General features: G+C 49.2%; 1 protein-coding gene across 11 annotated transcripts in view; it reads left to right on the top strand.

Annotated features, from left to right (window-relative positions):
• BCL2L11 (BCL2 like 11) overlaps window positions 1-17,222 on the top strand; it is a 49,260-nt gene extending 32,038 nt beyond the window's left edge. For 6 of the 11 annotated variants that reach the window (XM_049652185.1, XM_049652182.1, XM_049652179.1 and 3 more), the window contains one exon: window positions 178-3,201. In XM_049652185.1, coding sequence (XP_049508142.1) covers window positions 178-389 — 212 coding nt within the window. In that variant the 3' untranslated portion in view covers window positions 390-3,201. Of the gene's footprint in view, window positions 1-177; window positions 3,202-3,507; window positions 3,630-12,802 lie in introns of those variants that run through there. The other 5 variants (XM_049652183.1, XM_049652180.1, XM_049652177.1 and 2 more) reach the window with 3 other exon arrangements.
• The last annotated feature ends 300 nt before the right edge of the window (window positions 17,223-17,522 follow it).

Raw genomic sequence — 17,522 nt, 5'->3', positions numbered from 1 at the left:
TGACAGACCTTACCGCCATAATCTAGTGCAGAGTCCTGGAAGTTAGGGAGATTCCCCAAACAAAACAAAACAAAACAGAGTGTGTGAGATGGGCTTGCTTCTAGAAAGTTGCCTTTGGAACTTGCTAACTGATTTATGGAAAACCATGTGATTTTTGTTCTGTTTGTTCTGATGCAGCTTCCATGAGGCAGCCTCAGGCTGTACCCGCAGATATGCGCCCGGAGATATGGATTGCACAAGAGTTGCGGCGTATCGGAGACGAATTTAATGCATATTACCCAAGGAGGGTAATGATGTTTTATTTACCCCTTCTCCCTACACCCTCCCCCTCCCCACAAGTTTTTTTTAAGATGACCAGTCATAATTCTGTACTTATTCTGGAAACGTGAGGTATCACTTATGTCTTACCTGCCAGGGTTTCTCCTTTCCCGTTTCCCATTTTAAAACGTTTTATGGATGAATTTTTTAAGTGATGGTAATGAAATACAGTACAAGGTGGCAAAGGGATTTCATGAGCACAGACCTTAACACATCCGTGCTAACAAAGGAATTATCAATAGGCTTTGAAATATTCCCGCATAAATAGCAATATGGTTTCCAATCTGTATAGAGTGTTTCTTCATTCCCTCTGGGTCGTTTGGGTCAAAGTTAAAAAAGTAGGAGAACTTGCATCTTTACTCAGCCAAAAGGAATGATGCCAGCGAGAGTCATATAATGTCACCCCTGTAATGTAACAGTCAGAGCAGGACAACCATTGCCCTTTCAGTCCGCATTGCTATCCTCGAGTGTCCATTTACAGAAATGTATTAGGAGGCCATCAGTCAGTGGTCTGTGATCTGGGGTCTCACCATTTTATACCTTGAATTGACTGCCACTAAAATTCTGAGGTGTGCTGTGGATTAAAAAACAAAACAAAACAGAACTTCCCTACATCTTCTGTAGACACAGTGTACGTTTTGTTTGTTTTGCCCAGTGGCAACAGATATTACCATTTGGACACCTTTAGCCCATGGACGACATTTTAAAATGCGTAAGTAAGCTTTCACTCCGGGAGTTAGGGCTGTTAGGAGTGTAGGCGAGTACTTCTGCACAGGGTACACGAGCAGATGTGTCCTATAATGAAATTTTGGCTTGTTGACATTTTTTTCAAACAATCAAGTATGAAATATTTCTGTGGATTTATCTAAAAAGAAGACACATCTTATTTTGTAGAAAATGTTATAATTGATATTACCATCCTTTCTTATGGTGTCTTGTCTTCTGGCTCCTTTTTTTTCTTTCTTTCTTTCTTTCTGAATATTATGGCTTCTGAACGTGATACTTCATAGAAGTATCTCTTCGAGATTTTTTTTTTCCTATCTTTTTTTCTGGAAGGAGAGGTCATGCTTAGAATACCCCAGTACTTCTGTCCCTCTTTCATCGTTGGCCTCTTTGGTAGCTAGCTGTTGCTAAGTAAGTGGATGTTACCTGTTAATTGCTTTTAGTCATTCTTGTTTTCCTGTCCATACGATGCTTTTCAAACTTGTTTTAGACACATGGAGACATCCTCCTATTTTCAGAGGGTCTTTCATTAATTTCTTCGGTATAGAGTCATTGGTATGGAAGCCAGGGATGCTCTGAAAACTTACACTGGATCCCCTTCATACATTCCTGTGGGTGTGTGTGGTTGTGTTTGATGGGAAATGTGCTTTAGTATGATTCTCTTATTAAATGAGAAATGTCACACTGATGAATGAGTTCAGGAGTTTCTTACGTGGCTGTCTTTAGCTGGCAAGAGTACCAAGCATCCTACATCTGATGGTTACAGCGTATAAATCCCTTCACAGCCTAGCTCTGAAGTGGTCATTGTTTGTGCAAGGTTGATTGGTTTGTAATTTGCCACTAAAATTATTCTCCTCCTCCCAGCACCCCCAGCTCCTTTGCCTTGGTTTCCCTGAAGGCATTTTGGTGTTCCTGTGTGTGACTGGACTCCGCCCTCCCGGTGGACCAGGAGGGATTGGGCAGAATCAGGACCCCAGTGCATTCATGAGGACCTCACGTTGGGGTGGGGAGGCTGACCGCGATTGAAGAGGGCAGGCTGATTCTGGGGGACATGTCCAGGCTGATTCTGGGGGACATGTCCAGGCTGATTCTGGGGGACATGTCCATAATTCAGCGGGAAAAGATGGTATAGTGGCCTCTTGGGTTAGCTAAGCAGCGAAGTGACCGCTGTGCTGGGCCTGCCTTCTTCCCCCATCTTGAAGGGGTTTATAGATGTCCTTAGGCCAGATCTGACTTGGTGGGGCTGCCCAAGAGACGTGAGGCCATTGGGCTCTGTTGCCTTCAGAGTCCAGAAGCTCTGGACACCAACATGAGCCCACACAGCTCCATTCTCAGGGACTGGATCAGAGCCTTTGGCCACAGAGCCAGGTGTCTTGTAAGGATATCGTGTGTAAGTTTCTCTTTAAACTTACATGGAGTATCAGTGACTCTATAAGGCGACCCCCGGATGGATCAACCAGGCGCACTGTGGTGGCCTGTGTGGTCCGCGCTAAGACACGGGCCAAGTGTGGCATGAGGGTCGGCGCACAGCCAAGCCCACGGCCATCCTCACATAGGCCTTCGAGGTGGATAGTCCCAAGTCACGTGCATTTGGGTCACAGGCTGTTGTGTTGTTGCCATCGCCTTGCCTGTCCCTTGGAGGTGAGGGAACGGTGTCTAGCAGGTTATATCCTTCCTCTCCTCCTTTTCTCCCAGTGTTCTGTCACAGTCCAGTGTTTCAGAGGATATTTAAGATGGCCATCTCTGTTTATTCAAATGAGATGTAACCTGTTTGTTCTCAGTGCTTTTGGCGAAATAAATGTCCGTTAGTTTCATTGCACTATCACGTGGTTTTCTGGTTGTGAACCTTATTTTGCATCTCTTTAAAAAAGTCAACCACTGGGAAAATGCAGTCACTGATAATTTAAGGGACTCTAGCTTTCTAAGTAGGCTGGGATATCGGGGGAGGCATAGGGACAGACTGTAGGTTATAACCTGATTTTTCTAAAGCAGAGGCAAATACATTCTCCAGATTTAAATGAAGAACCAGTTCAAAACACCAGACCCTGGATAGTGACACGGTGACCCCCCCCAAAGCTCCAGATGCCTGTCTTGGTAGTTGTTAGGTTAAAAATAATCCCTAGCCTGCAGCCACATTGATGGACGGTCTGTTGTTGAATAGTGGGGGTGGGAATCTGGGGAGGAAATGGGAGGCTGTAGCGGGAAGTGATGCATTCACGTCACCCGCTGGCTCACGGGGTGGGGGGGGGGGGCTGGGAGGAGCTACTTCTTCGGTGAGTGGTGCACGCGGTGAGTGGTGCACGCCGTTGCCTTGCTTTACGACGGTTGCTTTTTAATAGATGTTAGCATTTTAAATACGTAGTGTCTTGATTTGCTTAATACTGTTACAGTGCCTTTTCTAAAGTGTTGGTCTTTTACTGCCATGAGCCTTGCGAAGCCTGACAGGATATTTTCCCGTTTTTTCAGTTAGAGCAATAGAGGAAGGTGTCCTGTAGTTGTCATGTGTTCAGTCCACTTAAGGGCAGTGGGGAAGCCTGTGCCACGGAGCTGTGCAGTCTGAACCCTTGGAGGAGGTGAGAGAGGCACAGGTGAGCGCAAAGTCCCGGTGCATGTTCCCTTTCTCTCTTGTGACTCCATGTCACTGCCCCCGCACGACCCTGCCAGGGCAGAGTGGCCTGTGTGCCCCCCCTCTGCCTGGTCAGTTTGACTGCTCCAAGTCTGGTGTATTTTTGTGACTTTTTTGTTTTGAAATAATTGCAGACTTCACGTGAAAGTTGCAAGAATGGTACGAAGAACCCCCTTCCGTCCGCCACCTAAGCTCCCCACTGTTCCCATGTTGCCACATTGGCTTTAATGTTCCCCCTCTTTCTACCCGTGTGCACGCTGTTTTCTGCCCGGTTTGAGAGTAAGTGGCAGGTGTGATGCCCTCTTACTCTTCAGTGCATCGTGTGCATTTCCTACTAATGAAAGTCGCCTCTCACATAACCACAGTGTAGTTCTCAAAATCAGGAAATTAACAATGTTGCAGTACCGTTATGTAATCTGTGGACTTCATCCAAATGTTACCAGTTGTGCCAAAATGTCCTTTATAGTAAGATTAAAAAAAGGTTTTTTTCCGGTCCAAGATCCGGTTTAGAATCCTGTGTTAAGTTGAGTTGTCTTCATCGCTTTGATGCCATTGACTTGGAACCAATTCTGTCTCAGTCTTCATGACACTGACACTTTGGAAGACACTTCATAGAGACTCTAGTTTGTCTGATGTCCCCTCACGATGAGACTTGAGTTTTGTGTTTTGGGCAGGAATACTACAGGAGTGACACTGTGGCCTCCTCCATCCAGAGTTTGCACTGGGAGGCGCAGGGAGTCCCTTTGTCCTGTTGCTGGCAAGGCTGACTCTGGTCAGAGGTGGCGTCTTCTACTCTCCAGTCCGTGTGTCTCCATCTGCCCTGGAAGGAAAGTGTGTGTAGAGGAGGAAGAAGTTGCCTTCCCGAGTGTGTGTTTGTTTTGTTTGTGGACCTAAATTCACGGGTCCCTTTTAATTCAACAGGTTACTATGCGTTACTCTCTGTGCTTATTTGGATCCTTCAACTTATGATAGATCTGGCCAGTGGCAGCCCGCTGGTGCATTTTCACCTGTCGTCAAGCATACAAGGGCCTCAGCAGTGCAGGCGCACATAACGCGTGTCACAGGACAAAGCCCAGGGGCCCGTGGAGGTCGCGCAGCCCCTGGAAGGCTGAATGATGACCTGCACCCACACGGTGCCTTGACTGTCCCAGCTCCCCGTGCCCGGGCTCTTGGTGAACGCTGGGGAGTGTGGGTGGCAGTGGGCCTGTAGGGAGGAAGATGTCTCGGAGAAGCTAGATCTCTGTCTCGAGCTTCACGGAGAGAGCGAGCGGCTTGCATGTAGCCGTGGTGCAGCGTGGAGCGCCGTGTGCTCATCACCTGTTCTCGGGACAGCGTCCACTCGGAAGGGACTCTTAGCCGTGGGCTAAGGGCGCAGTCCAGGTCTGTGGAGCGTGTGCTGGGCCTTCAGAACATAAGCACATGTGCTCTTGGGGTAATTAGACCAGTCTTTTGACCAGCATCTGCCTCCCCCACCCCCGTACCAAAGCTGGGATCATTTACCTCTTGTGGCCTCCTCGGTGCTTTGCACTCAGGTTGTCAGGCCTGCGTTGCTCTGTGCTAAGGTGGACTGCTCTCGGTTGGCAACGACTTGGGGACGTCCTGGTGAGTGGACAGCAATGAGCAACAGCATGGGAAGCTACGCCAGACCCTCTAGCTGGGCCAAGAAGTGAATGAAAACCCTTTCATTGTTCGGTCTGGAGAAACAGTGTATCCTTTGTTTACACTGCCTACTTCCTACTTCTGTCCCAGACATGTACAGGCACGAATTGGCTGAACTGCATGTAGACTGAAGAGTAGCACCGAACCAGACAGCATAGAGAGGGAAAGGTGGCTTGCAGACAGGTTTAGATGGAAGCAAAAGTTTAATTGAAGAGCCAGCCATTAGCGTTTTCATAGACTATATCCGAATCTGAAATCTTTCTGTGCTGTCCTTCCTGTGATGTGAATTCCCTGTGCTGTGTGATTCTTCGTTTTATAAACGATATTCTGTAGATAACGTACAAGGGAGAGAACGAATTTGTGGCTTGTTTGGTTAATAGCATAAGCTGAACATCCACCCAGAGAAAATGTGTTCTCTGACAACATTCTTTTGAGGCCTTCGTTAATTGAATGTAGGCGTTTAATAAAATAAGCCATTTTCTATTACTGTCTGAGCAAACCATAGTGGGAAATTTGCATATCAAATATTAAATTTAAAACTACACCTATCTCATGAGATGGTGAGTTGCCCATGAGTTTACAGAAAGACCGTTTTCATGGCAAAAACCATTGTGAGTAGCTTCAGTAAATTGGTGCCCACCATTTATCTGCGATACAGTTCTCAGGTTTCGTGTTTTTCTCGCAGTTGGAGGAAGTCGTTCGGTGTTGTGGTTTTAAGAGCCTTCCAACAACCCCCATCACAGAGATGCTGGAGCCTGTGTGATCCAAGAGTCACCCTTCCTATGGCTTCAGCCCTTCCTGTTTTTCCCTGAGACCTCTGAGACCTCAGCTGATCCCCACAGGGACTGCGGATCACAGGTTTTCTGAACAAGGGTTTTCCGCGACTTGGGGATAAAGCGTGAGCTTACAGGAAAGCAGGACTCGTGGACAAGTGTGAGAATTTCGGGGTGAGGTCTGGAATCCTGACTCCATCCGTTAATGTCTGGGAGCCCCAGTTTCTGTCCGTCTCTTAGGGATGTGGTGAAGGTCGTGCGGAAACGTTCAGGGGATGGGGCTAGAAATCGCTCTCGTCCCTGGCCCATCGTTCTGGCGTCTCGTTGAACTAGAGCTGAAACAGTTCCCGGGTGGTCTTCAAAGTTTAGAGATGCTACCAGAGTTTCCACCTGTCTATGTTTCATTCAACCCGCTGCCTTGTGGAACAAGTTGTGTTCGGCCCTACTGATGCGTGCTGGGTCTGTCTGGGTGCACAAAAACAGGAGGTGAGACTGGGGCGCTGGGGTGTGTTTAAATGGCTGGGTGGGCATCGCCGGGTGCCGTGGCTCCCGTTCACCCTGCCCGCGAGTGCTGCATCTGCCGTGGCCGGTGGGTACACCTGGACGGCTGCCTCGCGGGAGGGGGGGCGCTGGGCCATTCACACAGAACCATTCAGAGGTGCAGGTGCCTGGAGGGGGACTTCAGAGAGGTCTAACGGGGGTTTTTTAATCCTCTTGAGGAAATGAAGAGGCGCAGGAGGCAGGGCTTGGCCGGCCTGCAGACGTCTCACCACCCCCCGCTAGACTTCTCCCAGCCGAACCAGAGCAGAGAGGTTCAGGTGGTGGGTACGGTGCGTCTCATCATCCTTTTGAGGCCGGGGAATTTCGGAACTGTGTGTTCTTGCTCCGAGGCTGACATTTATTTCGTCTGGTGGAGCCTCACACGGGAGAGGTGAGAACCATCTCTGGCTTCTCTGTGATGGGCCACGGTGTGGTGCCACCCCTCCCGGGGACGATCGGGGACGCTTCACATTAGCCGGGGTGGGGTCTGGGGTCCGAGGGCCGGCGAGTTAGAGACGTGCCCGGGAGAGGGGTGGCTTCTGCCCTGCCAGAAGCCAACCCAGTGCACAGCAGGCCTGACTGGAAAGCAACCGGAGAAGTGGTTGTTCCACGGACCTCTTCTTTGAGATGATGCATCAAAAATGAAGGAGTTGGATTCATGCAAATGGGATTCGTCTGCGGCTCCACCGTCGCAGGTCAGCCGCGGCCCCGGTCGCTTGGCGAGCACTGCGGGAGAGCTGGCTCCTGGTCGCTGAGTGGGAACACCACATCCGGGGGAGGGCCTCCCGGCACCCTCGCCACAGCTGTGTTGACATCATAGCACGCGAGGCGCGCGCTATGCAAATGCACACGTTGCCTTGGTGACGGAGAGAAAATGAATCTGGCTTCTGGGCAGCACCGCAGCATCAGCCTGACCCCTGACAGCAGTGGGATGGCAAACCGAGCGCTCAAATCTGGGCCAGGGTGCAGAGAGCCCACATCTTCCTGGAGACGTCCACATTTGGGGGCCCTTTTCCTCCCTCCTCTCTGTCTCCCTCTCTCGTCATTTAAAATTCTCTCTAGGTTGATGGTGGTCTTCCATCGGGATCACGGACGCCGCTCTCTGTCCCCCTCCCACCCTGCCATCTTTGATTGTGGCGACACTCAGCCTGTCCCGGAAGGTGCCGCCGTAGTGCCTTGGGGAGCAGACACCATCCAGACAGTCACCTGACGTATCCTCACTTGCTTGATCTGGAGCACAGGTTCCCTGTTTCTCAGAGTCTCATGGCCAGAATTTGGTCTCTTCTAGCATGTTACCACTGAAAAGTGTATCTATTTTAAAAAAGAGAAGGGACGTCTAGGTGGCTCAGTCAGTTGAGCATCCAGCTCTGATTCCGGCTCAGGTCGTAATCTCGCGGTTCACAAGATCGAGTTCCGCATCAACCTCTGCGCTGAGCATGGAGCCTGCCTGGGATTCTCTCCCTCTCTCTCTGCCCCTCTGCAGCTTGCGTGCTCCCTCTCAAAGTGGATAAATCTTTTTAAAAAAAGAGAAAACAGTTTAGGGCCTCTTAGGTATTCAGTGTTGAAATTGTATGAGAAAGGGGTTTTTGAACAAGTTTAAAAATTGCTGTGTGTCTCAGAGTTTTATAGGTATTCTTTGCTTTTTGGGTTGTCTCTTAGAATTTGCTATTGATCTGCCTTTGATAAAATGGTAAAGATAGTGCCATGTCTCCCTTGTTACTTTGACTGCCAGGAAACTCTCAGCTAAACGATGGCTCTTCTGCAGTAGATCTCAGCCCTCCCTGGTTCCCAGGATAAGTCTCTCTTCCTCGATGTCATTTCTGACCTCTCTTAACTTTTGTTTTTATCTCATTTGTGTGTTTTTATGGTTAAGCTCCTTTGAGTAATGCTGAGTGAATACGTGTGTGTTGTACTTACTGAGTCATTTGGTGCAGCCACATGGGGTTTGGACCAGCCTTTGGTGCGCGGATTGGTGAGCTAGTGTGTTCTACACAGTGCTGAAGTCTGAGTTGACTTGTTGGGAGCACTTGATGGTTCTTGATTTTGATTCCACAAGCTTGGTCAATGTCATCGTATCTGTGACGTGGAGAAGTGAGCTGTTCCGGCTCACAGCATTGTCGTGAAGACTGTAGAGGTGTGTGGCACGCCATTTTGTTTAATGGTGGCGTCAGGTGATTCGTCTGGACCCCAAGCTAGGGCGCACAGAGTCTGAAGACCTGGCATGTCTTGGGCTGCTTTTCAGAGGCAGGGCTCGCCCCTGCCTGCGGGAGTGTGGAGCCAAGTCCAGAGCTGTGCTCTGCAGGCATGCGGTCGGTGGTCCTCCTGGCCAGTTCTCCGGGCAGCCTGGGATGGGATCAGGGTCTCTTGTATCTGCATACCTGCCTCCCTGGATTGGGCAAGAGAGGATGTTTTACTGTGACTATTTTGCCCTTAAAGTGTAATTAAATCCCAGTACTTGGTTGATTGTGTCAAGTGTAAGTTGAACATGGTCCTTGTGCGGAAACGACCGTGGCGGCTGGTGCTCCGTCCGCTCGTGCTCTCTCCTCTTGGCTGCTGTAGACAGAGGGAGCCCCAGCCCCCCCACCCCAGCCATGTGTTTCAGGCTGGAGTGGCCCCGAGTGCCCCAGCTCCCCGCCCTGTATGCCATCGGCCCTGGTAAGTCTCCCTCATCCCCACTTGAGGATTTTTCCCTGGCACAGCCCCGCCCCCAGCTGCCACCCAGGTGAGCCTGTGTTCTCTGGTGTGTACGTAAGAGAACCGTTCAGGGATGCTGAATGCTTGTGACACTGTCTCTAAGGACACTTTCCATATCTTCAAAGCAGAGAACTCGAGTCTACACCAGGGAACCTGGGCTCACCTCTGTGCCTTCCTGCCCTGGCTCTCCCAGGCCCCCACTTGCCTCTGGCAAACGCTGCTTTCTCTGTCCTTTTATTAACCCTCTGTATTGCCGTTGTCCTGCTATCCTGCTATTTATTTGTATGGCGATTCCCCACCAGAGTGTGAGCTTCTTGAAAAGAGATGCTGTTGCATTTTTTTTCTTTCAACGGGAAGGACCCTCAGCATCTTGACTCCGTTTTGGCACAGGGCTCCCATTTTTGCCAGAACGTGTAGGTGTTTTTCCGCCTGCAGGGTGGGAACCTGCATCATGATTCCACAGGCAGGGCAGTGGTCGCTGTGGGTAGCACCCACGGGTAGCCCTTGGGATGGGCTGTGCGATGCTGTTCTGCACTCGTTGCCGATGACATAGGTATTGCCCATCAGGCCTATGGATGCAGATAACTGCTTTCAGAGTTGGGCCCCAGCACACCCCCTGCCCCCATGCAAGGAGGCATGGGGGCTGCGGGAGCCCCTCGCCCAGAGAAGAGCATGAACTGTCAGAATTGGTTCCTGGAGGGAGACACAAAGCTGAATGTTGAAGGAGTCATCTTCTGGGCACATGGGATAGCCATAAAAGTCAATTGCCCCAAGTAATGTAGTTCCTGATCTAGACCATGGAGCTAAAAAGACCCAACAGGATGGGGCCTACACTTTGAGCACTTGTGATTGTGTGTGTGTGTGTGTGTGTGTGTGTGTGTGTGAGCAAAAGAGATCGCTGTAATACATAAATTCTTTGTACTTAGTAGCATGTTTCATTTTTTTAACGATGCCCTTTATCCAAATGCATCATATTAATGTACCTTCCCAAAGGACTTGAATGAGTTTGATTAAAACAGCGTTCCACAACCCTGACCTGAAAAATGTTGTTTTTCTAAAGGGGGAAGGACCAAGAACGTCCGCTTAGCACGTAGCACTAGAGTGTGTGTTCATTCACTAAGGCTGCTGTAACAAAGTACCACAGGCTGCGGGGGAGGGAGTGCTTGAACAACAGAAATGTGTTTATCCACAGCCCCGGAGGCCAGAGGTCTGAGATCTCGTGCTGGCTGTGCCGCTGTCGTGTGCTTGGCGCTGATAGCTGGAGCCTGGCCGGGCGTCCTCACCCTCTGTGGCCCTCGCGCCGCCTGCCCCACACTGGCATCTTCGGGCACCTACGGTGTGCTCCCGCAAACCAGCTGATTCGTACGGCTGCAGGTGCTGGAAGGCGGGGAGTCTGTGGGAAGCGGGAGCTGCCCGTCATCCAGCTGCTCTGGAGGGACGGGCCGTGCCCACGGAGCTGTGCCAGCCGCACCAGATGTCAAAGGTTTTCTGGGCTGGCGTGGCCCTTCTTTGGATTCGGTCGTAACGGCTTCCTCCGTTGAATGCTGTCCAAAAGCAGTTTCTCGCTGGCTTGAAAGCGTGTGCCGTGTTGTCTCGCGTGCTGCCTGAGGGGGCAGGCGTCCCGCTGCCCTTCCTGAGTGGTGGTAGCATCTTGTCGTCTGTCAGGGATTGGGGGTTCCTTTCTCCAGAATTTCCTGCGTTGCCCCCACCTCCGCCCCGCCTTCCCTGGAACACGCCCCATGCCCCCTACATTGAAGATGAAAGCAGGACTCTTAAACACTTGGAAAGACTTCTCACGAAGTGAGTCCTGTCTGCTGTCATGGCCACTGTCGTCCACCTGATGTCCTCAAAGGGTGGGTGGAAGATTTCTCCTCGCCGACGCTGCCAGTTCTTGAATGTAAAATTAGCTAAGTGTAAGCAGTTGGGATCTGTCACTAATGGGCCTTGCTGGTGTCACTTAGACCCCATTCTCTGGTCTCCCGGAGGCTGGTAATGACACCTGGCTGACATGAGATTTCCCACCTTGAAGGGATGGCTTAGCCCTGCATTTACGCCTTCTTAGTTTCAGTAAGTCGTGGTTTTATTTTGAATAAGCCTCTTTCAACCTATTAATATTAGTCTAAACTAAAATTAACCTTCCCCTAAATTATTCTCACACAGAAAAAGCAAAGTAATTTTGAAAGTTAAATCAAAACAAAGCAATCTCGTGTGTAAAACAGATAAAAATCACAGACTGTGGTTACAGAGCGCCTGTACAGGAATCGCTTACAGAAAGCTGATTTCCTCCAGTCTGGGTATGGAAGGAGAACGGGAAATGCCCTGGCCGTATCACAATCCCATTCTGTCAGACAGGCTTGGGGAGCTCGTGTAAACAGGGCAGGGGCTCCGCTCGCAGCTGGCGTCTGTGGGCCCCGTTTGTGTGTGAGACGGGACACTCGTTCCCAGCCCGACTTGTGGCCGGCGGTTCCGCGGTGGTGCGTTGGAAGCTTCACCTGCGCACGTGAACACGGGGTTCGTGGAGAGCCCCGGATGGCAAAGAGCCGGGGTCCTGGGCACGGATGACTCATTAAGGAAACGACCAGGATGGATTGCAGGCCTGGATTGCGAAACGGGTTGTAGCTCCTGGTGTAAGAGGCAGGTGTGTTCCATTGCTGGCTCCGGCTGCTCTGAACTGACACCTTGCACTTTACCGGCAGAATGGATTAGAACGCCAAGGTGGGCACTCTTCGGAAGACCTGAGGACCTCTGAGACCGCTGAGACCTTTAATCCAGCAGTTTCCTTTTGAACAGTTTGTCAGCTTATAAACATAGGGTAGTCACTGGCAAGGAGGCTCTTTAAAATTTTTCAATTGCTTTTTCTTTGCTCCCCATATGGGGCGGGAGGATGGGGGTTGACTCTGCCCGTGTGTGCTCAAGTAAACTGCAGCTACCAGAAATTCACCCTTGGGGGAGTCAACGGATTTGAAGGTTAATAACCTGGGTAGTTAGAGACTTCCTTCACATCTCTCTTCTGTCCCCTCCACCCCTGCCTCTTTCAAAGGGACACCCAACTCCAGTTAAGTGGGGTGGGGGGGGATGGCATGGCTTTTCTCCAGCACCTGCACAGAGGTTGATGCATTTCCAGATCAAGGCAGTTCTGGCCAACGATGACCTAGAAAGCATAGCGTTCTAGAGAAGCAAACAGAGTTTCAAGGATTCTCTTTGAGGCTCCAAGCATTCTGTGGGTTCCTGTAAAGTAGCAGATCACTCAGTCTACTGCTGTCTACGCAGTGAGGTCTCCCTCTGCAAGGGAGGTGGTAGGAGGGCCTCCCCTTTCGCAGTCTCGGGGAAGAACCCGTGTTCAGAAGATGGGGTGCCTCCCGAGCTGGGTAACAGTGGGATTGGTGGATCGCTTAAGTATAGGCATTCCCCCACCCAAAAAATAACACCAGGGCTGAGAAACTAAGAAGCTTTCCTATTGTCGTTTCAGGTCTTTTTGAATAATTACCAAGCAGCCGAAGCCCAGCCCCAAATGATTATCTTACGACTGTTACGTTACATCGTCCGCCTGATATGGCGATTGCAGTGACGACGGGTTCCTCGCGGAGCCACATGTGTGCAGACATTTCACGTGTTCACGCCAGCAGGCCCCAGCACCACAATTTCTGGGGGCCACTGCTGTGCTGCCAGCGGCTCTGTCCCCAACGGGGCGTGCGGGCAGGCCGGCCAACGCGTTCCCGAGGACGCCGCGCCGCATGTGGACCGGACCTTTCTGTTCACCACACGGCAGAATTTCTAATGGAAGTTTGTTGTGAATGTAAATGAGGGAGGATTCTTTTTTTAAAAAAAAAAATATATATATATATATATATGTACAAATCATGGTTCTTTGGAGCAGGATTTTATGCAAGAATGGTGTTTACACGCGGTGTGGGTTTTTTTTCCACCTTCTTTAATAAGAGCAGGTTTTTCAAAAAGGAAATGGAAACTTTTTAACCAACTCGTGAATGATTTTTGTACTAAAATTTTAAGAACCTGTTGCCTACTCTCAGAGGATTATGTAAACTCTGCAGTGGAAACTGAGCCAGCTAATTTATAAAGCTGCCTTAGTTTCTTTTTAGAGATTACTGTACAGAATTTTTAAACGGGAGAGGTATGATATGGCCCCCTCCCTTCCCTGCCATTGCCTCTTTGACATACTTTGTTGTTTTGTTTTTTTTTTTGTTTTTTTTTTTTACCATTATTATTAATACCAAAAAGTTCTTATGAAATGGACCTGATTAAAGGGGCAGAGGGTCTGTTACCAGCCTGTATTGATATGCCACTCCCATCTTGTAAATATTTACTTACCTCCTCAAATTCAATTGCACCTGTGGCAAAAAGTTTAAGACTCTTCTCCGTGTGTTTTTCCTTATCTCCCCCGGCGATGCTCTTCTGGTCTGCCTGGACGGCGATGCGCAGATTTGGTCCAGCGCGTGCTCATGATAAAAGGTAATGGGGTCAGGACATGAGTTAGGATCTGCCTGTATCACACACGCTGGGACGGGCTTGATGTTGGTCTTCTTTGGTTTCGATGGGCTCATCGTTTAGAAGTGTCCTGAGGGAGGACTGGCAGTAACAGCACAGACAGGCACCGTCGGCTTTTCTGGTTGCAGACTTTCCCATAATCACAGGTGCACTGTCTGCGCGGCCACAGGTGGTGAGCACGCCCCCTCACAGCTGAGTTCCTTGGACTGCAGGTGTCCGAGCCCCAGCCCTCGTGGGAGTTGGCACAGGCCTTGGGGCTTGAGGGGGCTGTTTCCTGGGCATCCGGGCTTTTCGTCCAACTCCCAAGTTCGTCTGGCCTTTGATGCCTGACGCTTGGTTCCCACCCCTCTGAATCCATTTTGATATGAAGGCTTAATCCCGCCTTCGGCAGTGCCATCAAAAATCCTCTGTCGGAGCACAAATCTGAAGCGGCCTCTCAGCCTCCTGACAGCTGTCGGTTTGACTTGTTCCATTTCCCTCGGAACGGTTGGGTTTTGTGGGACCGCCCTGCGTGCGTCCACCTCTGTTGGGGCTGCTCTTTCTTTCTCCCCCTTTCTGGGACGGAGAGCCCGTGAGTTGGGCCATCATCTCAAAGGCAGTTAACTGGGGAGACCCAAGAAAAAGATCAGGAAGCAGGAAAAGAAGGGAGGTGGAGATCATTTCGTGAACCCTATAACTCTGACAGTCTTTGAAACCTCAGACCATTAAACAGCTTTTTAAGAGAAATACATCAAACCGAGTCACCACCAACAACTCTTGTTTTGCTGTTGGCCCCTAAGAGGACCAGTGTTTTCACATTATTAAATTAAGTGGGGAAATTCATTCATTTGTATCTTCATAATTCTATATAAATATATATATATATGTATGTATCTATAGCATATACATTTTTTTCTTTTAGGTAGAGAGATTTGCTTCCAAATATCCTTCCTTTTTTAGAATTTTCGTTTCCCCCAAACTCTCCTTGGGGTCTTGAATAGTTTTTAAAGCTGTGTTGAGGGTCAGCTTGCGTTTTCGATGTGTCTCGAACTCCTTTGTAGGGTCGTAAAGCCCACACGGTTGTAAGGCAACGGTGGGCCTGCTGGACACACACACACCAAAGACGTATTCGGTTCTGGACGCCTCGCCCCGACCCAGGACCTCCATACTCAGTGCCGGTCTCTCCAACTGGGGCACTTTACTCTGTTTCTGCAATACTGCGGCTCCCTGGGAGCGGGGCCCGAGGGCTGTGTGCTGGCCACATGTACAGGTTTACCTCTGGCTCGGTGGCCTCCTGGCCTCCAGGCCGGCCGCGGAAGCAGCTCGTGAGGAGATAGGAGATTCTATGAATTGTAGTATTAAGGAGCAGGATATCGCACCAGGACTCGAGAGAGATGACTGGACGTTTCTGTACTGTATGCGTCTGTTTATCAAGATGCCTCTGGAAGGTATGCCTACTGTGGTAGACCTTGTATTTTCTCTGTCTTTTACTTTTTGTAGAAAACATAACGTGGCTAGATCCCTTTTTGGAAACTGAATGCGGGTTTTGTGCCTTGACCACCTCTTCTCACGTGAGGTTTGTAGAAAGTGTCCTGTGACTTAGCACAGAAATGCAATAAACACATACAAAATACTCTCATGAGTAATGCTTCCAGTTAACTGTGCTCCTGCCTAGAAGGGAGTTTACGAAGAACTCTTTTGGGTGGTTGTGGAGAAACCAGGTAAAAATTCCGTCTGATGGAAGTGTACGCAGTAGAGAACAACTTTCTCCTGTTTTCCCCTTCTTAATAATGTATATATTTTGACTATTTATTAGATTAGGAGGTCACATTTTACTTACCAACTGAGCCAAATGTCTGTGTGCAATTGTGTTTCCTTTACCTTTCTTGTAAAATTTTGTACAGCATAAATGAGTAAAAATCACTGTTTTTACTAAACTTTTTCAGAATTGAGGATTGTAAATATTGTAGATTCTTTTTCTGTGTAATGTGTCCTACTGTTTCATAATGCTGTAACTTGTAGAAATATTGTATATTTATTTCCTGCTTATTTAATGTCTTAAGTTTTGAAAAGTGTTGACCTCCCTGCCCCCACCCCCACCCCCCTGCTGTACCATTAATCACTTTTTGACTCTGACGTGGTGACCGCTCAGCTCCCTGAGCCACACGGTCTTCCCAGGCTGGCCCTCCAGCTTTGGTTCCTGTAGTTTCTGGTCACATGGGTTTCAGTTCTTGGGGTTTGCTCTACTTTTGATGAAGTCTGTGCGTCGCCATCAATGAGGGACCATTTGGCAGGTTACCAAATTCTACAAGAAATATCCAGTGACTTTTTATTCCAAAAGAGCGAGCTTCTCATGGAAGCAAATTCTATTAACACCAGACCGTATTTTTTTTTTTTTTTTTTAATGTATCATTGGCAGTTGGGACAGATCTTTCCATTGAACACTTACCCCTGACAATTCAGCGTTCAGAGAAATAGAAGCGTGCCCGCTCTGGAGGTACTGCCATGGAGTGAGTGGTTCAGGGGCAGGAGGAAGGGACAGGGGAGACAGGTGGCTCCCGCCTCGGGAGTGACTTCAGGACCACCTCATTGCCACTAATCCCTTTTTGGCAACTGGTGAGTAGTTGAATTACCCCCCACCCGCTGTGTCCTGTGCTTTGAGGTGTGGACTAAATGGTCTTCAGGAGCTAATTGTACAGGCCCTACCCCCGTCCCCAGCCCTGAGCCGTTTGGTCCCTACATTTGATCAGCCTGCTTCTTCAGGTGGTCGTCTTCTGCTTCTCTGTTGCCTTTGAGAGAGGTTGAGGGTCCCACTAGACTGGATGTTAAGATGTGAAAGCTTCTTGGAAGCTTTAGAGACTTCCTAGTGGATCCGTGTCAGTAGATGGTCCTGTCATCCCTGCTGATTTAGCCTGGTGCCTGTGTGTGCCCACTCTGCACACACGCGTGTGCAGGGGTGTGTCCACACGTGACGCTAAGCCAGCTGAGGTGACTCCTGTTCTCCAAACGGCATTGCATTTGAGAAGCATTCCTCAAGCTCCCAGCTAGGTAACTTGACTACTTTCATCCGGAAACCTGACTTTAGAAACTCTCCTAAGTCGTATGTCCAGATTCTGTGACCACTAGTTACTGTATCAGAACTCATCAGGTACACATTTATAAATAGCACTGATCTGTCTGTATACTGACCCATCACTAACTTGTTTCCTAGGACCCAGCGTATGTAGCATTTGTATTGCAATTTCCCTGGCTTACTTGTGTTTTGCACTGATGAATTTCGACAGGGTAATTGCCACTTTACTTGTGCAATACTGCTGTAAATAACTGCAGATTTTTTTTTTTTTTAAGAAACTTAATCTTTTATGTTCTTAATGAAGTTTATACAAATAAAACTTTCAACTAGTTTTGGTGAGCTGTGTGATTTGTTTCACAGAACGGTGGAGAGACAGCTGGAGTTCTGTATCAGTATATGCACACCCACACCTCTGCCCTTTGTCAGTCACAGAATGTATTCCCTACATGTAGGTTTTGTGAATTCTCGCTCGAAGACAATTCTGTGTAGCATACTTAAAAGCAAACCACTCTTAAGAGTTTTGAAGTGGCTGGCGGGACCTTCTGCATGGTTTTCTGCCCACGTAGTCAGATATGACTCAGCACCTGGGTTGGGGCGGGGGGGGTGGTACTAGGAGCCAGCTCTGTATTGA

This window comes from Panthera uncia, assembly GCF_023721935.1.
Source record: "Panthera uncia isolate 11264 chromosome A3 unlocalized genomic scaffold, Puncia_PCG_1.0 HiC_scaffold_12, whole genome shotgun sequence".
NCBI classification, from domain to species: domain Eukaryota; kingdom Metazoa; phylum Chordata; class Mammalia; order Carnivora; family Felidae; genus Panthera; species Panthera uncia.
The sequence above is the reverse complement of the archived record's forward strand: the minus strand, read 5'-3'. Positions and strand labels throughout refer to the sequence as shown.